Genomic DNA, 26,766 nt, shown 5'->3' on the forward strand with positions numbered 1-26,766 from the left:
TAAATGCAAGAACAAAATAAAAATGCTGATGATCAAAACCACCCCTTTTGCTCCCCTAGCCTCCTTAAGTCTTCATCAGCTTCCAGTTTCTGGTTGAATAGCCTCATACTCAATGTCCATGTCTCGGAAATTCTCCTTCTGAACAAAGAGACCCTGCAGTCCTCTGAATCTTCGAAGTTCTCTTGGCCACCTAGCTTCCTACCCCAGTCTTCCAGTTCGCTTTTTGTTTTTACTGCGTTCCCCTGTTCCCTTGAGCTTCACAAACTTCACATTCAGAGAACCGCAACTATGCAACTCAGGCACCAGCAAGGAACACTGTCTCCACAGTGTTTACTAGGCCTCCAACACTCGCCCTCCCCCTCCGCCCAGCTCCGAGAAGCTTCCAGGAAATGTCCTTGTTATCACTCCCCTCCCGGGCTGGGGGCTGGGAGCGGGCGGTCCCCTCCGCCCCCAGCTCGGGCTGCTCCCTGGAGCTCGCTCAGGCGCCGCCGCGCCGCAGTCCACGGCGAGTGGCACCCGGACCTGCAGCTCCGCCGCGCGCCGAGCGCTCCAGTCCCGCCGCGCCGCGCCACCGTCCCAGTGCGCGCCTCCGCCCGCTTTGCAATGAGGGTCCCCAGTAGGCGCTGCGTAGCGCTGCTGGCATGCCTTGCCTTAGTGCTTTCTCTCTCAGAGGCAAACTGTGAGTAATCAACAACGCCTTTTCTTCTCCTTGCCCCAGTAATGCCAACTGAACTACGTGCCCTGGTGGGTCGGATTTTCTTTTCTAGGACTGCAGCTTCCTACGGAGTTTCCCGTAAGTCCCTACAGCCAGACGGCCGTTGGAAGCAGCCGTAGATCTAGGGGACAGCGTAATGGTGGGGCAGAGTCAATATTTACCCTGCTCTGGGAATCATGTGTTGCCTACCGGACAGATGCAACAAACTGGGTGACACTAAGCATCAGTAAAGGAATTAGAAAATCTACCTATTTCCCGTCAACAGCTGAAGTTCCCAGTCAGGACAAGGACAGGCACATTCCAGTAAGGAGTGAATGGCATCCCAGTGTGTCTCCCCTTTGTACAAGCGCCTGCCCTCAAACAACACCCCCTCCCGCAACTTCCCTTTTGCAATTTCTGGACTTTGAGCTTAATTTGTTTCTATCGCATTGACAAATGTTTTAGGATGATGGAGGGTGTTTTTTTTTTTTTTTTTATAACAGTAGGCAAATGTCATTTTCTAACGTTGAAATAAAAAAGACTGTTAAATATTGTATTTCGCAGGCCATTTTGTACTGAGGATTTTTGACACCAAGTGCCACTGATCTGAAGTTGTGGCATGAATTCTTTGTACTTTATCTTTGTATTTTCAGTTCTTTATGTTCCCATTCCTGAATTCATGGCAGGATATTGAGCTTTTCTGAAAAATATGAGGAATAACAAGGCACTTAGTGCCTTTCATTTGTCAGTTTATAAAACTTTATAAGAAGTTTAAGCAGCTTCATTGATTTAAAATGCTTACTTGTGCTGTTTTATTTTCAGGAGTTGACATGGGAAAGGTCAACTCTGAATTACAAAGAACATTTAGGCTTCCTAGGTGCCAAAGTAAACTTTGCAAAGATTCCGGGGGAGTTAAATAAGAATTTACTAACATTTTACTTTGTTTTACTAATTAGCGATCAAAATGAATGAGATAGCTTGAAATTCCAATTTAAAGACTATTGTTGTTAGGTGCCTTCAAGTCATTCCCGACTAATAGCTACCCTAGGTGCAACACAGTGCAGCACTGCCCGGTCATGCACCATCCTCACAACCGTTGTTATGCTTGACCTGATTGTTGCACCCACTGTGTGGGTCCATTTAACCATCATTTTTAATTTTTATATTGTTATATTATACTTCGTTATTCAAGTCCCCATCTTTATGTGGACTATATGCACCAACACATTAGCTATGTAATTCATTAGGACAGTCAAATACTTGCCTGGTAACCAGTGTTTTGAAGAGGAGAAAGAGAAAAAAAAAAAAAAAGTGGCTTGCCACACTTAATGCTTGTCATCACGGGAATTTGCCAAGTCCTTTCTTTTTGTAGAGATTCTTACATTTTTACTGACTCTAGACAGAGTTAAGAATTGTGTGTGTGTATTCTGCACAAGTATTTAAACCCTATATATGGAGAATTATACTTTATATAAATAGACATTGATAAAGAAAGTAATTTTACAAGTATATGACAGGAAGAACACTTGACCTTATAATGTCTTCGTTTAGAAAAGTATGGTAGCTTAACAGAATTAAAAATCAGCTCCAGTTTACTGATGATGAAACTGAGATGCCAATTTTTTTTTAACTCTCTAAGATTTGAAGTTTGAGATAGAACTCCAAACATTTGATTAAAAAACCAAAAAAGAAACCAAACCCATTGCCATTGACTGGATTCCAACTTATAGTGCCACTATGGGACGCAGAGTAGAACTGATCCATAGGGTTTCCAAGGACCAGCTGGTGGGTTTGAACTGCTGACCTTTTGGTTAGCAGCCATAGCTCTTAACCACTATACCACCAGGGCTCCAAATACTGGATTAGTAATCCATTATTTAGTCCACAGAGGCACAGTTCCCATACAAAGGAAAAGTTTACAAATCATAGACTTATAGTTTTGAGATGTTAGAAATCATCTAGTTCAACTTCATTTAATAATAAAGAAGCTGTTCAGAGATGTTAACTGACTTTGCAAAGTTATTTGACAAATTTACATATTTAAAAGAAATTTGTACTCCATTTTACTTGTTGAGTGTATTATTAATAGATATATATGTATGTATGTGTATATATTTTATATATATATGTATACACACACACACAGAGGAGCCTTGGTGGCACAATGGTTATGCTTTCACCCGCTAACCAAAAGGTCTGAGATTCAAACCCATAAGCTGCTTCTTGGGAGAAAAGACCTGGTGATCTGCACCTAGGAAACTCTACAGGACAGTTCTACTCTGTCCTATAGGGTATTTATGAGTCGGAATCGACTCAAAGGCACACAACAACAACAACAACAAACATATATGTATATATTCTTTATACATATTTTTATATCCTTTCTCACAAAGATTTGGGCTCGGGGAGGAGAAAGAGCATAGAAAGAGGATGTCCCCTTTTGGCTGTGCTCATTTGGCCCTATCCAGACTTTCACTTCTGGGTGGGTGTAGTCTACCCTTGACATTACTGACTCATATTTTCCTTCTATTTTTATACCCTTGTCTTCTCTAACTATTCCATTCACTATGTATCTATGGTTCTTAAATTCTGTTTACTTCAAAGTCTAAAATACTGTACTGATAGGTTTTATCAAGGTTGGGTTAGAACTGGGGTCAGTCCTGGAAGAGTTAGAGACAATTTCCATTATACAACAATGATAAGAAACCATATGCCATGTTCTCATCATTAATCCCATGTTAGGCAACACAGTGATATTTTTCATGACAGACCCTTTCTGTTCATTTACTTTCGTATCCTCTTTATAGCTTAGTGTTCTATATAAATATTTAAACTTTCAAAATATGTGAAGCCCAATAATGAATCAGCTAGAATTCTTTCCCTGCAATCAACAGTAATCAACTCTTGCTAAAGCCAAAAAAAGAAAAAGCAGAGTGGCCTTATTGGAAAGCTATTGGATAGCTCATCAATCTGAACAGCCTGCTGAGTAAACACTGGGGATTTCCAGGGATGAATTACCCAATAATCAAGATAAGCACAAGCTTACTTATGAAAGATGTGGTGAAACGCTTTGTGAAATTGTGTGCTACAAATTAGTAAGTAAACACAAGTAAACCCATGCGTATATAACACCTTGTCTCTTACTTGAGCAGAAATATCTCAACATGACCTAGATTGTTGCTGAAAATAGTCTACACTTAGGAACTGGGGAGGAAATTGTATTTAGGAGTTCAAGTCTGTTTGGGCCTGTACTTAGATAATTTTGGAACAGAATTCTGCTTGTCAACTAACCCCGGTAAGCCTAACCAGTATACCATAAAATCAGTATACCATAGATGTGTTTTACTTCCCCAAAGGCTAGTATCTAATTATTACTAAAAGTGTTTGGAATCCCTCTCCTTACCACAGTCACCCAGGTAAGAGAGTTTGTTTTGCTTTGTGGAAAACTAATAGAAAGGTTCACGGTATAGAGATTGCTTCTTCAGGGATATCTCCCCCTCCTCCGTTCAGTAGGCTTTGGATCAGTAAGCTGACTCAAGATTGGTAATTAGATGAGAGGCAATGATTTTCTAGTATTGTGGCTTAAGTATAGCCCCTAATTGCTAACCCAGGGAGTTTTGGTTTTAAAAATTTCAATTAAGAATGTTGTGAGTTGCTTGTTTATTTCATTCTAGGGAGATCTCTTCTTATTAAAACTTGCTCCAAGATCGAATAACTACAGTTACCCTGACTTTTGTTCAGATGAGTAAGAACTGCTAACTAAGCTCAGCTACTCAAGGTTCCTCCCACTCCACTTGAGATCTGGGAGCCCATTTCCACTGCAGTTTTACCAACCACCATTTCCAGTTTAGGGAGAACATGCAGTAATATGCTTTCTTAAATTCCAATGATTTCCTCAATAATCTACTTCTTGTGATAATGCTACAGCCAAAAATGCACTGGCCCTGTTCACATTTTATATTTTATAAGTGATGGGATAAGGGAAGAAAACAAAAATAATTGGTATATCCAAACCAAAAACTAAACCCAGTGCCATCGAGTCGATTCCAACTCATAGTGACCCTATAGGACAGAGTAGGACTGCCCCATAGAGTTTCCAAGGAGAGCCGGGTGGATTTGAACTGCCATCCCTTTGGTTAGCAGCCATAGCACTTAACCACTATGCTACCAGGGTTTCCAATTGGTATATACATATATTCAATTACAGTCCTCATTTCTGCAACTGGTCACATGGTTGTAACTGGTATTTAGAGCTACCTTCTTGAGCCATCCATTCCGTATTCCTTTTACCCTCAGCAAGCACATAGGCTAGTCATAGTTCTTTGCATGGTGAGGTGATGCAGGCTTTCTTTCCTAAAGGGTATGGGCCATTAGTAGTCATGTCAGCATTGGGCTGCTGTAGTTTTCCATTGACTTTAATCACAGGTCACGGTAGCATTGAAAGATGCCCTAAGGGATCTCCTGCATTCCAGACATACTCTTTTTAACCTCCGTTATGAAATATCAATCCAATTTCTCCTTGGTATCAGGGTCAATCGCACCAGCTAATATGGTAACTCCCTTCTTTGCCTGTTGATCCAGAGGCATGAGAAGCCCAAGTGACTAGGTGGCATTCTTAACTTCCAGTTCAATGGAATCCTGTTGTGTCTCCAGGTAGGAGCATTCCTACCTTTGAAACTAAGACCTCTAGACCCACAGAGCCTAGCGCCATGGGACAGAAAGCAAAAATTTTGCAAATTACCTAGGGGCAATAGTGAGTAGTGCCAATTCCATTTCCACCTCTTGATTCCTGAAACTGTGAGTCCCATGAATCCTGGCTAACGGAGAAACAGCACCATATATTGTACACTGGTTTTGAGCATATACAGCCTCCTGGAAAACTTTTCCCCAACTCTGCAAAGTGTTGCCACCTGGCTGGCACCGTAATTGTGTCTTTGGAAGGCCATTCCTTTGTTCTGTCAAGCCAGCTGCCTCAAGATGATGAAGAACATGGTAATACCAGTGAATTCCATGAGCATGGGCACATTGCTGCACCTCATTTTCTGTGAAGTGAGTACCTTGATCCCAGGCGATCCTTTGTGGGATACCATGATGGTAGATAAGGCATTCTGTGACCCTGTGGCTGGTAGTTTTGTCAGAGGCATTGCATGCAGGTAAGGAAACCTGAATCCAGAGCAAGTGTCTACCCCAGTAAGAATGAAGTGTTGCCCTTTCCATGATGGAAGTGGTCCACTGTAATCAGCTTGCCACTGAGTTGTTGGTTGATCGCCTTGAGGAATGGTATCATATGGGGGACTCAGTCTTGGTCTCTGCTGCTGGCAAATTGGACATTCAGCAGTGGCTGTAGCCAAGTCAGCCATGGTGAATAGAAGCCCACATTGCTGAGCCCATGCATAGTCTCCATCCCTGTCACCACGGCCACTTTGTTCATGAGCTCGCTGGGCAATGATGGGAATGGCTGGGGAAAGAGGATGACTGGCTTCCATAGAACGCATCATCTTATTCACTTGATTGTTAAAATCTTCCTCTGTTAAGGTCACCCTTTGGTGAGCATTCACATGAGACATAATATCTTCACTCCTTTGACTCATTCAGGGAGGTCTGTCCACATACCTCTTCCCCATACATTCTTGTCACCAATTTTCCAAGCAGCATCCTTTCAAGGCCTGACTATCCAGCCAAATCACTGGTCCCAGCCCGTGAATCAGTATGCAGTTGCACATCTGGCCATTTCTCCTTTCAAGCAAAGTGAACAACCAAGTGTGCTGCTCGAAGTTTTTCCCATTGGGAGGATTTTCTTTCACTATTGTCCCTCAGTTAGGTCCCAGAAAGGGGCTGTAGTGCTGCTGCTGTCCACTTTCAAGTAGTGCCTGCATATTGCCAAGAACTATCTGTAAACCAGGCTCGAGTTTGCTCTTCCTCAGTCAGCTGATCATTAGGAACTCCTCATAAGGTGCAGACTGGGAGAGGGCAGGTAATGTTACAGGAGTGGAGACCATGGGCATTTGGGTCACTTCCTCATGCAGCTTGCTTGTGCCTTCAAGTCCTGCTTGAGTTCAATCTCATATATACCACTTCCATTTAATGATGGAGTGCTGCTTTGCACATCTGACTTTATGACTCTGTGGATCAGACAACACTCAGCTCAGGCTGCATGGTGGCTTGGTGGCCCATGGTTCAGTCTCTACTAAGGCCCAGTAACAAGCCAAACCTGTTTCTCAAAAGGAGAGTAGTTATCTACAGAAGATGTCAGGGATTTGCTCCAAAATCCTAAGGGTCTGTGCTGTAATTCACCAGTAGAGTCCTGCCAAATACTCCAAACAGCATCTCTCTGCCACTGACACTTCAAGAACCATTGAATCAGTCAGATCGTATGACCAAGTGGCAGAAAGTCTTGCATGGCAGCCTGGACCTGTTGTAGAGCCTTCTATTGTTCTGGGCCCCACTCAAAACTAGCAGCTTTTTGAGTCATTTGATAAATAAGCAGGAGTACCTACCTACTGCCATCGAGTCGATTCCAACTCATAGCGACCCTATAGAACAGAGTAGAACTGCCCCATAGAGTTTCCAAGGAGCATCTGGTGGATTTGAACTGCTGACCTCTTGGTTAGCAGCCAAAGCAGGAGCAGAACACCCAAATGAGGAATATGTTGCCTCCAAAATCCAAAGAGGCACACAAGATGTTGTGCCTCCTTTTTAGTTATAGAAGGGACCAGATATAACAACCTTCACTTTAGAAGGAATATGTTGACAGGTCCCACACCACTGGACTCCTAAAAATTTCACTGAGGTGGAAGGTGCCTGAATTTTTATGGGGTTAATTTCCCACCCTCTAGAGCACAAATGTTTTATCAATAAGTTCAAAGTCATTGACACTTCTTCCTTACTAGGTCCAATCAGCGTTATGTCATCAACGTAATGGACCAGATGTCTTGTGGAAGGGAAAGATGATCAAGGTCCCTGTGGGTTAAAGTTATGACATATGGCTGGAGAGTTGATATACCCTTGAGGTAGGATAGTGAAGTTATGTTGCTGGCCTTGCCAGCTGAAGGCAGATTGCTTGTGGTGTTCCTTCAAAACCAGAACTGAGAAAAAGGCATTGGCCAGATCAATAGCTGCATATACTAGGAGGTGTATTAATTTGCTCAAGCAATGAAACCACATCTGGAACAGCAGCTTCAGTCAGATTCACTACCCAGTTTAGTTTTTGATAATCTACTGTCATTCTCCAAGATCCATCTGTTTTTTGCACAGGCCAGATAGGCGAGTTGAATGGGGACATGGTGGGAATCACCCCCTCTGCATCCTTCAAGTCCTTGATGGTGGCAGTAGTCTTTACAATCCCTCCAGAAATGCAGGATTGCTTTTGGTTTACTATCTTCCTAGGTAAGGGCAGTTCTAATAGCTTCCACTTGGCTTTTCCTACCATAATAGCCCTTACTACACTTGTCAGAGATCCAGTGTGGGGGTTCTGCTATTTGCTGAGTGTATCTATTCCAATAATGCATTCTGGAACTGGGAAATCACTGCAGAATGGAATCAAGGGCCCACTGGACCCACTGTGAGATGAGATGAACCTGAGCTAAGACTCCGTTAATAACCTGACCTTCGTATGCCCTCACTCTGAGCGGTGGGCCACAGTTATATTTTGGGTTTCCTGGAATTAATGTCAGTTCATAACCAGTATCCTATAATCCCTTAAAAGTCTGAGTATTTCCTTTTCCCAAATGAATAGCCACTCGTGAAAGGTTGTCGATCCCTTTGGGGAAGTCTGGGAGAAAGATTAACAGTATAAAATTTGGGCAGTGTAGTGAGGTCCTTCCTCAATGGGACCTGGCCTTCCCTTCATTCAGGGAACTGTGAGTGCATAAACCTGCTCAAGTCTGGGAATTGGTTGAAGGACTCTGACTCTCTATTCTGGTGATTCGAGTCAGACTGCTGTTGACCTAGAATTCTTCCGTTTCTACAGATCAAGTAAATATTTAGTAAATTTCCCATCTATTTCACTCCTAGGGACACCATAACTAAGTAGCCAATGCCATAAGTCCGTACGAGTCAGACTATTCTGATTACAGCTTTGACTCCACTATCCATTACAGTGACTATGCCCAACTTGTCTTTGTCAACTGATTGCTGCCACTCGGCCCCTATCGCTGTGGGGTCCGGTCAGGCCCATTGTATTTAGGTGTCTTAATTTAGTTAGAGCAGTTTCCATTTTAAAGTCTGACTTACATAAAATAGCAATTACAGCAGTCTTCAAGAATTCTGGGGCTCCCTTCACAAATTTTTTCTTCAGAGTTGTGGCAAAAAGTCTGTCCTCTGGGCACTCCATGTGTTGGCCTGTGGGTCTAACCCGATAAATCCATTCTAACATACCAATTTCCCTAAGCCTGTGGGTACTTTCTTCTGCAGTATACCAAGGCAGACCTGGTCCTCCAGCTTGATTTCATGTAGGCCACTGTGTAATCCATACTTCAGTGAACCAACCAAATAAACTATTAGATCCTTTCCTGACCTCTCAAGCTGAAATATTGAATGCAGAATCTGTCTTAGGGGGCTCATATCAATAAACTCAGACTGATCTAACTTTATATTCCTTGCACCATTATCCCACACCCTTAATAGCCATTCCCACACATATTCCCCAGGTTTCAGTTTGTACATATTAGAAAAGTCAAGCAGTTCTTTTGGAGTGTAGTGTACCTCTTTCTGGATCATACTTTGTCCTTCACCTTTTGGGGCTCGCTGGGATTTCAGCCTAGTGATAGGGTTGGAAGCAAAAACGGTTGGTGAGGGTGGGTCCTATGGATGTGAATCCATGTCTTAAAACACGTCTGCCCTAGGCGATGCCCCAGGCAATCACTCAGATGCTGCCCCAGGTGATATCTCATACAAAGGCTGTTCGGACACAGCTGTGTTAATTTCATAAGATACGAGTGGAGGAGAGGGGATAATGGCTTTACTGGGGAGGGTGGCTTAGCAGACAAAGATGGAGTAATTTCTTTTGATGGGAGCGAAGAGGGCTGGTTCTGTAGGCAGGAGTTATTCAACATTATTAAGATGGTCAGTGTCCACAGCTTCCTGATCATCTGCTCATATGCCCCCATCCCAAGTTTCAGTATCCTTTTTCTTTCCAATCAACGCCCTCATTTTAACTTCAGACAACACTCAAGGTTGTGAATTCAGCTGGCATTGTAATTCAGCCACTGTTCCGATAAGACTCTGGTTTGGTTTTGGCAATATCAGTTCTCTTCCTACAAGAAATAAGACTTTCTTTCAGGGTGTAAGTGGCAACTTTGAGGTCTTTTATGTGGCCCTTGAGCTGTGAATTTGAAGCCCTGAGCTTATCTCTTTCTTTCACCACTTTTTTAGTGAAAATAGGACCAACCAACCAGCTTTCCTATACTTCTTATTCTGTGAAAATTGTAGAACAATATCAAACACATGATCACCCAGAACCTCATATTAATATTGCCACCTCATGCTATGGATTAGCATCACCCTCTTTACTACTGGAAGCAGAGTCATCAGCACCTTTAAGACTAATCAGACTTGGAACTAATTTAGAAAACTCATTCTTATGACCATGTTTCTCTAGACCAGTCTCGGCACCAAATGTTTTAGGCCGGATTCTCTAGAGAAGCAAAACCAGTGAAGTGTATATATAGAGAGAGAGAGATTCATTTCAAGGAAATGGCTCCTGTGGTTATAGAAGCCGTCAAACCCCAAGTCTGTGGGTCAGGTGTCAGGCTGGAGGCTTTTCCTGACTCACATAGCTGCAGGGGCTGATGGACCCAAGATTGATAGGTCAGGCAGCAGGCCGCTTGCTCACAGACTGCGGAGACTGATGAATCCAAGATCGACAGATAAGACAGCAGGCTGATGGCTCACAGCCTGCAGAGGCTGATGAATCCCAGGATTGGCAGGCAATATGGCAGGCAACTGGCTCAAGTCCCAAGAACCGGAGGTCAGATGATGACGAGATGGAGGCAGGATTCAGAGCAAGCAAGAGAGCTTGCTCAGGATGTCCATATACATATTGGATGGAGGCTGCACCTGTGAAGGAAACTCCCCTTACAACTTGTTGATCACATAAAATCACATCATGGAGGATAACTCCATCATTACATAACTGCCAAATTATGTCATTACATAACCGTCCAACTATATCATTATATAACTGCCAAACCACTGAGAATTATGGCCCAGCCCAGTTGACATATAACCTTAACCATAACAGAGGTTCTTCACGTCTTCTAAATCCTTCCAGATATATCAGTTTCAGTAGTTGGATTCTTAATCATTATTAATCAATCAGTTAACTTTAAATAACACAGCAGATGAGACTTGTGAATTCAACTGATAGAAAATGTATAGAATCAGTAGCTGGGTTTAGTTTTTGGTGACCTCTGCTTTATGTTTATAAACAGAATAATTTCTATCATGACATGAGAATTTTGGTATTTGATCTTGTCCTTTTTTTTTATGTTAAGGAATATAGTCAGAAATAATTGCTTTTCCTATTCTTATACCCTTTAATCTGGACAATGACAGAAGCTGTTCAGTTTCTTAGAGTTTCATCCTAATCAGGCACCTTGTTACAGGTGATCTCAGGTGGTAAATCTGTAAACTGTTTTGTCACTACATGCCATTTGTATATTTCACATTCCCAGAACGAGTAGCCACCTCTGTGCTTTGCATCTTGCTGCTCTATCAACTCCAAATGCTTAACATTTCCCTGAGGGCCTCTTTTCTGCAACTGGCTCTCAGATACGGTTTTTTTTTTTGCATCTGTTATGGTTCCTTGGAGCAAACAAAGAAACAAACTCGTTAACTCACTAACACATACATGCACACACACACACATACTGTCACACACACACAGAGTAGCTCATAGAATCTAAGGAACTACTGAACAATCAGGCTTTGGGAAAGGAAGAAACTATGTGAGATTCAGTAGATCTTAGTAGCAAAAATTTACACGAACTAGCTCTTTAGGAGGAGCCCTGATAGTCCTTTAAGGTGCTGACATCAGCTGACTCTGTTCTAATTCCTTCTGTCCTGATGCTTAAAGATCAATATCCCAGAAAGAGAAGTCTAATTGATTTAACTTGGATTACCTGCCCACTCCAGTGGTCAGGGAGATGGAGTCTCATGCTGAAGAGCCATCAGAATTTCAGGATGGGTAGTAAGAGCTGTTTCTCAAAGGAAGGGTAGATAAGAAGACAAAAACAAAAGATGTCCTCCAAAATACAAAATCAAACCTACTTTTTTATTATATAGACTTACTACAATGGTAATTTTATATTGGCAAAGAAAGCTTAGTTTATAATCCAAAACCATAAACTTAAGGTTTAGAAAATTATCATTGATTTTGTACTCAACATATTTCTTTAATTGGTTTGATCTAGAATTCTTCTATTCTGTCATGCCTGGAAATAAATATATTTTAATTTTATAAGTAGAAACTTAGTGAATGGTCACATTGAAAGTGATGAGTAAATATTTTATTTTTTGCAATGATTTTTTTTGAATAATGTGTGCTTAAAACTAAGTGTTCATTAAAATGTACCATTGCCATGAGCAACCCATGTGGGCATTGTGATGGTTAAGATTGTATGTCTACTTGGCTGGGCCATGATTCTCAGTGTTTTGGTAGTTGTATAATGTTGTGATCACTTCCTGTTGAGATTTGGCACCTGATCATCCCCTTGATGGGATTTGCTGTGAGTAGCCAATCAGTCGAAGGGAAGTTTCCTTGGGCATGGGGCCTGCGTCGAGTGTGGGCAGATGTTCAGGCAGGGCTCGAGGGCTTTCACTTGTTCTGGATCCTGCAGCTGGCTCCTGTTTGTCTGACCTCCGGTTCTTGGGACTTGAGCTAGAACCTTACCTGCAGTCTTGTCTGCCGATCTTGTGATTCGTCTATCTTCACAGCCTGTGAGCAACAGTCCTGCTCTCTGGCTTGCTGATCCATCCCAGGCTTCTAAATCCAGTGGGGCTTGGTTCTTTGAATAAGTTCTTGAAATCATCTTGTGCTTCCAGCCTAATCATTTATGTCCTCTCTGCAGTATTTGATGCTGTTGATAATTTTGTCCTTTTAAGATATTTTTTACTTGAGTTTTGTGATGTAACCACTAACTAGGTTTTCCTCCTCTATTTCCTTTACCTGTTGTTTTAATATTTTAGTTCCTCTTTTCATTCTATACTCTAGCCTTAGTAATCTTGTCTACACTTATGATAAGTCATCATTTTAACGTTGGTGATACCCAAATCCAAGTCTCTAGCCTGATCCCTCTCTGATGGCTAGGTCTGCTTATACAGCTATCTTAGGGGCATCTGTGCTAGCATGGCTCACATACAACTAAATTTTATTTTGACCTAAACTATATTCTTCATCTTCCCCATGTCAACCCTCTGAAAATGCTCCTTCTCTTGTTTTTCTTCTCTGTGAATGGCATCACTCTCTGGCCAGTTATTTTTTCAAGCTAGAAATTTGCATATTCCCTTTACCCCCATCTCCCTCCTTTGCCTCAAATCCAATGAATTTGAGTCCTGCTAACTGTGTTTCCCAAATATGCCTTACGTTATTTACTTCTAAATATCTTAATTGTTACTTCTCTAATTAAGAGTCCCATCCTCTCTTATTTTAAAGCCAACGTAATGGAGTACCTCAGTTACCTTACGAGTCAAAATGTAGAAAATAATACTAAGTTTGTTCTGAGGAATAAAGGAGTTAATCAACACAAAGAACATAGGATAGTATATGGATCATAGTAAATGATTGGTAAATATTTGCTATTATTATTATCTGAATTACCAACAGGCTAGGCACTTTTCTACCTTCCGTCTTCCCATCAATTTTTCACTTTGCACCAAGTTAAATCTTCTAAAATGCGCATTTAGTCGTATCATTTTTCACTTTTAAATTTCTCTATTGCTTCATATTGCCCTCAAAATAAAGTTTAGACTCCAGAGTCTGGTGCACAGGGCATGTGATCTGGAGGCTTCCAGCCACAAGGCATGTGATCCAGAGGCTTCCAGCCTTGACTCTTCCTGCAACTGATCTTTCCCTGTCTGTCTTCTCAAAACAAGTTTTTTTTCTGGCCACTGTCCCCTGTGATCTTTTTACATGCTAGTCCTCTGTTTTTGAAGTATCCCTGCTGGTGCAGTAGTTAAGCGCTTGGCTGTTATGCATAAGGTCAGCAGTTTGAACCCACCAGCCATTCTGTGGGAGAAAGATGTGGCAGTCTGCTTCCGTAAAGATTACAACCTTGGCATAACTGGATATTCATCTGCAAAAAAATGAAAAAAGACCCATACATCACACCATGCTCAAAAACGAGCTCAAAATGGATCAAAGACCTAAATATAAAATCTAAAATGGTAAACATCATGGAAGAAAAAGTAGGGACAATGTTAAGAGCCCTATACATGGCATAAACAGTATACGAAACATTACTAACAATGCAGAAGAAAAACTAGATAACTGGGAACTCCTTAAAATCAAACACCTGTGCTTATCCAAAGACTTCACCAAAAGAGTAAAAAGATTACCTACAGACTGGGAAAAAGTTTTTAGTTATGACATTTCTGATCAGCGCATGATCTCTAAAATGTACATGATACTGCAAAAACTCAGCTACAGAAAGACAAATAACCCAATTAAAAAATGGGCAAAAGATATGAACAGACACTTCACTAAAGAAGACATTCAGGTGAATAACAGATACATGAGGAAATGCTCACGATCATTAGCCATTAGAGAAATGCAAATCAAAACTACAATGAGATTCCATCTCACTCCAACAAACCCAAAAACACCCACTGCACTTGAGTCGATTCTGACTCATAGTGACCCTATAGGACAGAGTAGAACTGCCACATAGTTTCCAAGGAGCGCCTGGTGGATTTGAACTGCTAACCTCTTGGTTAGGAGGTGTAGCACTTAACCACTATGTCGCTAGGGTTTCCTCACTCCAGCAAGGCTGGCATTAATCCAAAAAACACAAAATAATAAATGTTGGAGAGGTTGTGGAGAGATTGGAACACTTATACACTGCTGGTGGGAATGTCAAATGGTACAACCACTTTGGAAATTGATTTGGTGCTTCCTTAAAAAGCTAGAAATAGAACTACCATACGATTCAGCAATCCCACTCCTTAGAATATATCCTAGAAAAATAAGAGCCTTTACACGAACAGATATGTGCACACCCATGTTCACTGCAGCACTGTTTACAATAGCAAAAAGATGGAAGCAACCAAGGTGCCCATCAATGGATGAATGGATAAATAAATTAAGGTATATTCACACAGTGGAATACTATGCATTGATAAAGAACAGTGATGAATCTGTGAAACACTTCATAACATGGGGGAATCTGGAAGGCATTATGCTGAGTGAAATTAGTCAGTTGCAAAAGGACAAATATTGTATAAGACCACTATTAGAAGAACTTGAGAAGTAGTTTAAACAGAGAAGGAAATATTCCTTGATGGTTACAAGGGAGGGAAGGAGGGAGGGTGGGAGAGGGGTATTCACTAATTAGATAGTAGATAAGAACTACTTTAGGTGATGGGAAAGACAACACACAATACAGGAGAGGTCACCACAACTGGACAAAACCAAAAGCAAAGAAGTTTCCTGAATAAACCGAATGCTTTGAAGGCCAGCGTGGCAGGGGTTTGGGGACCATGGTTTCAGGGAATATCTAAGTCAATTGGCATAATAAAATCTATTAAGAAAACATTCTGCATCCCACTTTGGAGAGTGGCGTCTGGGGTCTTAAACACTAGCAAGCAGCCATCTAAGATGCATCAATTGGTCTCAACCCACCTGGACCAAAGAAGAATGAAGAACACCAAGGGCACAAGGTAATCATGAGCCCAAGAGACAGGAAGGGCCACATAAACCAGAGACTACATCAGTGTGAGACCAGAAGAGCTAGATGGTGCCCGGCTACAACTGATAACTGCACTGACAGGGAACACAACAGAGAACCCCAGAGGGAGCCAGGAGAGCAGTGGGATGCAGACCCCAAATTCTCATAAGACCAGACTTAATGATCTGACTGAGACTGGAAGGACCCTAGTGGTCATGGCCCCCAGACCTTCTGTTGGCCCAGGACGGGAACCATTCCTGAAGCCAACTCTTCAGACATGGATTGGACTGGACAATGGATTGGAGAGGGATGCTGGTGAGGAGTGAGCTTCTTGAATCAGGTGGACACTTGAGACTTTGTTGACATCTCCTACCTGGAGGGGAGATGAGAGGGTTAGAAGTTGGAGAAATGGACACAAAAAGAGAGCGTGGAGGGAGGGAGCGGGCTGTCTCATTAAGGGGAGAGCAATTGGGAGTATGTAGCAATGTGTTCCGACTCATAGTGACCCTATCAACTCGAGGGCAATGGGTTTTTTTTTTTATGGGTAGCAATGTGTATATAAGTTTTTGTGTGAGAGACTGACTTGATTTAGTAAACTTTCACTGAAAGCACAATAAAAATTAAAAAAAAAAAAAAAGATTACAGCCTTGGAAACCTTATGGGGCAGTTCTACTTTGTCCTGTAGGGTCACTATGAGGCAGAATGGACTCAACAGCAATGAGTTTGATTTTTTGTTGTTGTTTAATCCTCTGTTTGGAACACTCTTCCTCTTTATTGTCTTCCCCGGTCATCTCAGTTAATCTGACCAAAGTCTACTCAAACTTAGTATACTTCATAAGATTTGTTCCCCTTTTTAGAGTCATGGATTGAAGTGTAATAAAGCTTTCTAGTGTCTGTATTTACCCATTTATATTAAAAGATAGTTCAGTAAATTAACTTATATTCTTTATTGCAATTTTCTAATATTTTAAGTCCATTTGGGGTGTCTCTTTTTTTTTTTTTTTTTTTGCTTTTAGCCTTTTGTTTTATTTTTTTTTATTCAAGGGATAAACAAGAAATACATATATTTTTTTAATGTGGGTTTTTGCTTTCATTGGAGCCCTTGGATTTTTACAGTTAAGAAAGAAATAGATTAGCACATTATTGAATGCCCTGTACAGTAGGAATTAGTTTCAATTATTCCTAATCTTATGTTAATTAGGATAAAATAAATTATGGAGTGATAACGCATTAATTCCTAAATCTCCAAATCACAATGCTTTAGCATAGGAAGATTTCATTTCTCGATTATGTAAAGTCCAAGATGGTTTACATACCTCTCTTCCATTTTTAATTATGCCCTGTTGTGCACATGTCCTCCAATGCCCCTACAAGAAAAGGGAGGGATATGGAGGAGGCATACTTGATCTTGACCTTTTTAGCGTGGAAGTGACTAAACTCACTTCTGCTCATGGTTCAAACGGCTCCAACCCAAGGAAGCACATGAAATATTTGGTGAACATGGTTTCTGCTACAAATTTTTTTCCTCTAAGGTTAAAATTAACATTTCTTTCTCTAAATAACTATTGCCTATTGATTGTTTGGAAACCCTGGTGGTGTAGTATTTAAGTGCTACGGCTGCTAACCAAAGGGTCGGCAGTTCGAATCCGCCAGGTGCTCCTTGGAAACTCTATCCTATAGGGTCTCTATGAGCTGGAATCAACTCGACAGCACTGGGTTTGGTTTGGGTTTATTGATTGTTTAAACTATCTGAATAAAATCTGTGATAGAGAGAGGGCATGATTAACTATGCTTATTAGCAGACTATTTTGAGACTGTATTATTACACTGACTTGGCTCCTAAGAGAGCAGTGTGAAGAAGATATCGTAACAGCTTGTATTGAAGTCATCCCTATGATGAGAACTGTCATTTTTTCAGAGAAATACCTTGAAAAACTGCTTTAGGTTTGGAGAGTGAAATCCTGAAAACATGGTCTATAACTTGGCTACTCAAAATGTGATTCATGGACCAGCAACGTCAGTATCACTTGGAAGCTTGTTAGAAATGGAGGATCTCAGATCTCACTCCAGACCTACTGAACCATAATAATCATTTTAACAGAATCTCCAGGTAATACCTATTCAGATTCGAAGTTGCAGACTTTCTGGTCTATAAGAAAGGAGAAGGAAAGAAAGATAAATTGTTCTGTATAAGAACCAAACATTAATTTGCAGAGACACATGGGGAGAGAGAAAGAGGAGGGGATGTCAGAGAAGGAAGAAAGGAGGCTGAGTAGCATGGCAGGAGAGTGAAGCCTGTAGAGAAGTTCTCCAGTGAGAAATTCTTTGAGGTGAGGAGGGTGAAGGACTTAGGAGCTGGCCTTTCTAAGATTCACTGTTTTGATGTAAACTTCAGTCTCCAGCCCCCGCCTTCCCCAATGCTTCTTGAAACTGACAGTAAACCTGAAAGACATACACTTATGGCAGTGGTTTTGGAAAACATTAGAAAGAAGGGGTTGATTTCCACATTTGATTGTTGTTGTTAGATGCCTTCAAGTCAGTTCCAACACATAATAACCCTGTGTACAACAGAACGAAACACTGCTTGGTCCTGTGTCATCCTCACAATTGTTGTTATGCTTGAGCCCATTGTTGTAGCCACTGTGTCAGTCTATCTTGTTGAAGGTCTTCATTTTTTTCCGATATGACCCTCTACTTTACCAAGCATGACGTCCTTCTCCAGGGACTAGTCCTTCCTGATAACACCTAGATTAGTTAAGAACAAAGAGAAGAAGTGTTGAGTAAGATGCAAATGTGATCAAGTTTTCAGTAGAGCTATACAAAGCCAATAAACCAAAAAAAAAACAAAAAACAAAAAACCTGTTGCTGTTGAGTCGATTCTGGCTCGTAGTGACCCTATAGGAGAGGGTAGAATTGCCACATAGTGTTTCCAAGGCTGTAAATGTTTACAGAAGCAGATTGCTACATCTTTCTCCTGCGGAGCGGCTCATTGGGTTTGAACCACAGACCTTTTGGTTAGCAGCCAAGCATTTAACCACTCTGCCACTGGGTCTCCTTTACAAAACCAATAGTGACCATAGAAACCTAACCCCCAAAAGAATGCAACGATGACACCAGATGTAGAACTGGGGGCTAATATCAGTGAATCAAAAAGGGCAGATTGACCATGACATTAACAAAACTCAAATTGTTCAGCTTTGTTTGAGGGTAACCTTCTGTTAAAGCTAAAAAAAAAAAAAAAAATTCACCTTGGTGTTAAAAAAAAAATGATCTGCCTTGACTCTTGTTGTACTATTCCAAAAAAAAAAACTTGTTGCTGTCAGTCAATTCTGACTCACAGTGACTCTATAGGACAGAATAGAACTGATCCATAGAGTTTCCAAGGAGTAGCTGGTGGATTCCAACTGCCAGCATTTTGGTTGGCAGCCAAGCTCTTAACCACTGCATCATCAGGCGATACAAATCTTTTTACCTAAATATCCCTGTTGTATTAGGTTTCAATTTACACATTCCTTGAAAGTATGTGTAATTTAAAGCCAAATAATGTCTGTTATGAATTGAATTGTGTTCCCTGAAAATATGTGTTGTAAATCCTAACCCCTAACCTGTGTGTGGTGCAGTGAATTACTTAAAATGGCTCATTTAGCCATGCATGGTCTTGTAACTCCCACAGTGTTTGGGTGGGACTATGTTCGTGGCCCACCAAGGAGATTGGATGGCCTATAGAGAAAGCAAGTAAAGTTCATGGAACCCGTTTTGGGGTGGGACTGTACAAATAAGGTGTATGGAACCCTAATGAAGGGATAGGTCAGTTTTGCCATCCAGCTCAGCTTAAAGAGAAAGCCAATCGCAGAGCAGAGAGAATACCTCACTACCACCAAGAGAGAAGAGTCAAGAGTAGAGCACATCCTTTGGACCTGGGGTCCCTGCAATGGGAATCTCCTAGAGCCAGGAGACATAGACAGCTGTAACATTGGAGATGGCAAGAAGCAGGGAAATGGTGGCAGCAGAACCAGGAGATTGGCTCTAGATGGTGTGGTGTGCTTCCTGGCCCACAGAGCAAGGCGGTTACAGTGGGCATGCCAACTCATGGAATCAGAGAGATGAATGCCTTTGGACAGGAGGCTTCCTGGAGGAGTGGGTGCCTCTGAGCACTCATCAGCAGAGGTAAAGAGTTTTCTAACACTTGACCTAACAGTGCAAAGGCCAGGCCTAAGGGCCCAGAGACCAAGGGAGAGGCCTGCCTTTGAGCACTGTGGAAAAGCTGTCCTGACCAAAGAACTGTATCCTGAGTTGTTCCCGATCCTGAATTGTAACCTGTTACTTCCCTAATAAGCCACATAATAGCGAGTATTGTCTTTGAGCTGTGTGTGGCCATTGCAATGAATTATTGAACTCAGCAGAGAAACAGAGAGTGCCGTGGGAGGGCCTGCTGAGGTTAGAATTGAAGGAAAAACTGGAGAAAGGCATGTCTGACCTCCACCTCATTGAAATCAGCCTTGGGCTGATGATGAAGGTGATTTTCCCTCTTATGAAATTAGAGGAGGTCAGATGCCCCCACCATGCTATTTTCACACTGTGGTTACAAACCTATTTGGGTATCGGTTTTCTTTGTTATATTAATAGGCAGTATTAGTGTAGGGTCTGTCTTACATCAATCTCTTTTGAGATATAAAAGAGCAGATTAAACAAGCAAAGACAAATGGAGGGGAAGATACATTTTACATGATTGTGAAGGAACGTAGGAATGGAAGCTGGAAAAAGATGAAGACTTTTGCCCAGAGCTGACAGACAAAGAAAGCTTTCCCCTGGAGCTGGCACCCTGAATTCAGACTTCTAGCCTCCCAAACTGTGAGAGAATAAGTTTCTGTTTGTTAAGGCTGCCTCGTCATGGATTGAAATGTTTCCTTCCAAAATATCTGTCAACTTGGCTAGGTCAAGTTTTATGATTCACTTGTATGATTGTCTACCATTTTATCATATGATGATGTGATTTAAGTATGTTGTAAATCCTATCAATATGATGTAATAAGATGAATTAGTGTAAATTATATTGATGAGATCTACAAGATTAGATAATGTCTTAAGCCTATCTCTTTTGAGATATAAAAGAGAGAAGTGATCAGAAAGACAGGGGAACCTCATACCACCAAGAAAGCTGCGCCTGGAGCAGAGCGCATCCTTTGGACCTGAGGTTCGTATGTTGAGATGCTCCCAGACCAAGGAAAGACTGAAGACAAGGACCTTTCTCCAGAGCCGACAGAGAGAAAGACTTCTTCCGGAGGTGACGCCCTGATTTTGGACTCGTAGTCTACTAGACAGTGAGAGAATAAATTTCTCATTGTTAAAGCCATCCACTTGCAGTATTTCTGTTGTAGCAGCACTGGATGACCAAGACACACCCATTGCTATTTCTGTTATAGCAGCACTAGATAACCAAGAAAATGTCTAAGTAAACAATTATAATAATTTTGGGGAGGCTTGGGTAAGAATTCAGCACACTTAAACAAAAAATACTCAGCATAACAAGAACAATAAAAAGATTGGCAGGAAACGTATGACATTTAAAAAGTGGGTGTCTTTGGAAAGTAGGACTGTAATGGTCTCATCCCTTGCAATGTCAGTGCTTTCACAAGTTCTTAGTGAGGGACCATTTGGAGCAGAGCACAGACCAGACACCTCTAATGGTGTGATGACAGGCACTTATTACTTACCGAGTAAACAGGACAGTGATGAATAGAGCAGCACACATCATAATCAGCCTAGGTTCCCCAAAGTCAGGCCCCTGAGCACATGTTTAGATTGCATCCAAGCATACCCCAGTTCACATCTTGGGAGGAGAACACCTCAGTTCCTCTCCTGGGATTAAATACTAATGGGATAGCCATGTCTTTGTGCCAGATAGCCAGGGAAAGTAACAGTAAAAGGGGGTGGGGGGGGGTGGCTAATAAAAGGTAAAAGGTAATAATAAAAGTGGTAAGCCCCCTGTATACAATGGGTATCATTTATTGCCCCTGTTCAGAGTGGGTTAGACTTGTTGGCACCAGAGAACATCCCTTCCTCCTTTATCCAACTAAGATAGCTTAACAGACTCCTTGGTTTCTTGAGAGGGAAATCATCTCCCCCAAAATCATGTACTTTATGGCTATTAGTAGCTTAGGTATTATGTCCACTAGCAGCTATGGAGACACTGAGAGGGCAATTAGAATATAGCACACCTGTGCATCCAGCATCCTTTTTTTCCTCTTTTTTCCAAATATAATAAATTAAGGATTGTTAACTTTATGATGGGGGGAAAAGCCTTATTTAAAAGGTTTATTTATATTATAATGTCCTAAATGTAGAGATTTGATTCTCCAGGCTTGAGGGGTGGTGAAAGAAGGATATTTATCTAAAAAGATCCTGAGTGTGATGGCATAGAGACTGCCTGTCTCTGGTTCTCGGCCATCAGTATAATTCTTCTACTTAGTTTTCTTGCCCGACTTTTTGGAAAGGACATTAAAAAGACACATTCAAGGTTCTGGGTGTTTCTGTGTTTAAAAGCCATTTAAGACCAGTGGCTTTCAAAGCTTTATAAAAGTGGCAAAATTGTAACTTCTTGTAATTATGTGATATTTTCCATCTTTCAAAATGGGACAGTTGCCATTTTCTCAGTGAAGATTCACAGCTATCTGTGATTCACTTTTCAAACGTTAAGTGAATATGACCTTTACCTTGCCTCTGCCTGAAGTTATCAACCCCTCTTTCTCTTCTCATTCTCATTTGAGCTTTTAAAAAAATTTTTTAAAAAATGCAGATTAAAATGTATGTGTTTTTTTACTGTGCCTTAGATGAAGCTTTACAGAGCAGACTAGTTTCTTATTAAACAATTAACACATATATCGTTGCGTGACATCGGTTGCTGTCTTAGTTATCTAGTGCTGTCATAAAAGAGGAAACCCTGGTGGCGTAGTGGTTAAATGCTGCGACTGTTAACCAAGAGGTCGGCAGTTCAAATCTGCCAGGTGCTCCTTGGAAACTCTATGGGGCAGTTCTACTCTGTCCTATAGGGTTGCTATGAGTCGGAATCGACTTGACGGCGGTGGGGTTTGGGTCATAAAAGAAATACACAAGTGTGTGGCTTTAACAAAGTGAAATGTATTTCCTCACAGTAAAGTAGGCTAAAAGTCCAAATTCAAGGCATCAGCTCCAGGGGAAGGCTTTCTTTCTCTGTCAGCTCTGGAAGAAGGTCCTTGTCCTCAGTCTTCTCATGGTCAAGAAGCTTCTCAGACGCAGGGACCCCGGGTCCAAAGGTCTGCTCCTGGTGCTGCTTTCTGGGTGGTATGAGGTCCTCAGCTCTCAGCTTGCTTCCTTTGTCTTTTATCTCTTGAGAGATAAAAGATGGTTCAGGCCACATCCCAGGGAAACTCCCCTTACCTTGGATCAGGGAGGTGACCTGGGTAACGGTGGTTTTACAATCCTGCCCTAATCCTTTTAACATAAAATTACAATCACAACATGGAGGACAACCACAGAATACTGGGAATCATGGCCTAACCAAGTTGATACATGTTTTTGGGGGGACACAATTGAATCCGTGACAGTCGCCAACCCCACAACGTGTCAATACTCTCCCCTTCTTGATGCCGAGTCCCCCATTTCCTGTCATCCAGCTTTTCTGCCCCCTCCTGCCTTCTCGTCCTTGCTCCTGGGCTGGTGTGCCCATTTTGTCTCATATACATGGTTGAACTATGTGTATTATTGTTTGTTTTATGGGCCCTCTAGTCTTTGGCTGAAGGGTGAACCTCAGGAGTGACCTAAATACTGAGTTAAAACGGTGTTCCGGGGGCATACTCTTGGGGTTTCTCCATTATCTGGTCTTTTTTTGTGAGTGTGAATTTTCTTCAGCATTTTTCTCCAGCTCTGTCTGGGACTCTCTGTTGTGATCCCTGTCAGAGCAGTTGGCGATGGTAGCTGGGCAGCATATAGTTATGCTGGACTCAGACTGGTGGAGGATGAACTAGTTGTGGTCCATTAGTCCTTTGGACTAATCTTTCCCTTGTGCCTTTGGTTTTCTTCATTCTCTCTTGCTCCGGATTGGATGGGACCGCTCACAAGCTTTTAAGACCCCAGATGCTACTCATGAAAGTAGGATGTAGAAAATTTTCTTTATAAACTGTTGTCATTAGGTGCTGTCGAGCCAGTTCCAACTTAAAATGACCATATATGTACAATAGAACAAAACACTGCCTGGTCCTGCTCCATCCTCATGATCCATGTTATGCTTGAGCCCATTGTTGCAGCCACTATGTCAATCCATCTCATTGAGGGTCTTCATTTTTTGCTGACCCTCCACTTTACCAAGCATGGTGTCCTTTTCCAGGGACTGGTCCCTCCTGATAACATGTTCAAAGTATGTGAGACGAAGTCTCATCATCCTCGTTTCTAAGGCACTTTCTGGCTGTACTTCCTTCAAGACAGATTTATTAGTTCTTTTGGCAGTCCATGGTATATTCAGTATTGCTCATCAGCACCACAACTCAAAGGCGTCAATCCTTCTTTGGTCTTCCTTATTCATTTTCCAGATTCCGTGTGCATATGAGGTGATTGAAAACACCATGGCTTCGGTCAGGCATACCTTACTCCTCAAAGTAACATCTTGCTTTTTAAAACTTCAAAGAGGCCTTTTACAGCAGATTTGCCCAATGCAATGCATCTTTTGATTTTTTTTTATTGTGCTTTAAGTGAAAGTTTACAATTCAAGCCAATCTCTCATACAAAAACTTTTACACACATTGTTATATGACCCTAGTTGCTCTCCCTACAACATGATAGCACACTCCTTTTCTCCACTCTGTATTTCCCGTGACCATTCAACCTGCTCCCATCCCCCTCTGCCTTCTCATCTCACCTCCAGAGCTGCCCACATACTCTCATGTGTCTACGTGAGCTAAAAAGCACACTCCTTACCAGTATCGTTTTATGTCTTATTGTCTGATCTTTGTCTGAAGAGTTGGCTTCAGGAATGGTTTTAGTTTTGTGCGAACAGAGAGTCAGGGGACCATGATCTCTGGGGTGCCTCCAGTCTCAGTCAGACCATTAAGTTTGGTCTTTTTACTAGAATTTGAAGTCTGCGTCCCACTTCTCTCCTGCTTCATTGGGCATTCTCTGTTGTGTTCCCTGTCAGGGCAGTCATTGGTGGTAGCTGGGCACCATCTAGTTCCATCTTTTGATTTCTTGACTGCTGTTTCCATGGGTGTTGATTGTAGATCCAAGTAAAATGAATCCTTGATGACTTCAATCTTTTCTCTGTTTATCATGATGTTGCTTATTGGTCCAGTTGTGAGGATTTTTGTTTTCTTTATGTTGAGGTGTAATCCATACTGAAGACTGTGGTCTTTGATTTTCATCAGTAAGTGCTTCAAGTCCTCTTCACTTTCAGCAAGCAAGGCTGTGTCATCTGCAAAATGCAGGTTGTTGATAGAGTCTTCCTCCAACACTGATGCCACATCGTTCTTCATATAGACCAGTTTCTCAAATTATTTGCTCAGAGTACAGATTGAATAAATATGGTAAAAAGATACAACCCTGATGCACATCTTTCCTGACTTTGTTGTTGTTGTTGTTAGGTGGCTTTGAGTCAGTTCCGACTCATAGCACCCCTATGTACCACAGAATGAAACACTGCCCCGTCCTGCACTGTGCTCACAATCGTTGTTATGCTTGAGCCCATTGTTGCAGCCACTGTATCAGTCCATCTCATTGAAGGTCTTGCTCTTTTCCACTGACCCTGTACTTTACCAAACATGATGTCCTTCTCCAAGAACTGATCCTTCCTGACAACATCTCCAAAGTATGTAAGATGCAATCTCTCCATCCTTGCTTCTAAGGAGCATTCTGGTTGTACTTCTTCCAAGACACACGTACGATGTCCTTGATGTCATTCCATAACTCATCTGGTCTTCAGTCATTAGTGTTCAACACATCAAATCTATTCTTTGGATGGTCTCTAAATTCAGGTGGGATATACTCAAGGTCGTACTTTGGCTCTCATGGACTTGTTCTAATTTTCTTCAGTTTCAACTTGAACTTGCATATAAGCAATTGATGATCTATTCCACAGTCGGCCCCTGGCCTTGTTCTGACTGATGATATTGAGCTTTTCCATTGTCTCTTTCCACAGATGTAGTTGATTTGATTCCTGTGTATTCCATTTGGTGAGGTCCATGTGTATAAAAAAAAATATAGCTGCCATTTATGTTGGTGAAAAAATTTCTCCAGTCTGAAATTGATCGAATAAGCAATCAGGATGCATTGATAATTACTTGTGATTGGATTGTGAAAACTGGAAACAAAGAAGGATCGGTAGTTGGAAAATACGGCCTTGGTGATAGAAACAATGCCAGAGATTGCATGATAGAATTTTGCAAGACCAACGACTTCTTCATTGCAAATACCTTTTTTCACCAACATAAACCGTGGCTATACACATGGACCTTCCTGACTTTAAACCACTTTAAACTGTTCGAATGACTGCCTCTTGATCTACGTACAGGCTCTTCATGAGCACAATTAAGTGTTCTGGAATTCCCGTTCTTCACAATGTTATCCATAATTTCTTATGATCAAGCATCACAGCAGCGTGCAAGCCCCCATAGCATGAGAAACTGGCAGATGTGTGGGGGTCTTTATAAGGTATTTTATGCCACCTGAGCTAGACGTCCCCTGGGGCTGTGGTCCCCAGCCCTCAGCCCAGTAAGTCAGTTCCTCAGGGAGTTTGGATGTGTCTATGAAGCTTATATGACTTTGCCTTGGTCAAGTTGTGTCATCGTCCACAGTATTGTGTATTCTCTTACCTTTCACCAAAGTTACCACTTATCTATTGTATAGTTAGTACTTTTCCCTTCCCACCCCTTCCTTCCCTGGTAACCATCAAAGATTGTTTCTCTCTGTGTGTAAACCTTTTCATGAGTTTTTATAGTAATGGTCTCATACAGTATTTGTCCCTTTGCAGTTGATTTATTTCACTCAGCATATTGCCCTCCAGATTCATCCATGTTGTGAGATGTTTTGCAGATTCATCATTGTTCCTTGTTATTATGTAATATTCCATTGTGTATATGTACCTGTGATGGTTAAGATTGTGCGTCAACTTGGCTGGGCCATGATTTTCATTGTTTCGGCAGTCATATGATGGTGTGATCACTTCCC

At 41.6% G+C, this 26,766-nt stretch overlaps 1 protein-coding gene across 1 annotated transcript in view; it reads left to right on the forward strand.

The window, feature by feature from the left end:
* Nucleotides 1–521: 521 nt before the first annotated feature.
* Nucleotides 522–26,766, forward strand: part of PROS1 (protein S) — a 93,584-nt gene continuing 67,339 nt past the window's right edge. Inside the window, exon 1 of the mRNA XM_010590388.3 lies at nucleotides 522–679. Within this exon, the coding sequence (XP_010588690.1) occupies nucleotides 604–679 (76 nt within the window). The 5' untranslated portion in view covers nucleotides 522–603. The remainder of the gene's footprint in view (nucleotides 680–26,766) is intronic.

The sequence above is a fragment of the Loxodonta africana genome, chromosome 20 (genome assembly GCF_030014295.1).
Source record: "Loxodonta africana isolate mLoxAfr1 chromosome 20, mLoxAfr1.hap2, whole genome shotgun sequence".
NCBI lineage: Eukaryota > Metazoa > Chordata > Mammalia > Proboscidea > Elephantidae > Loxodonta > Loxodonta africana.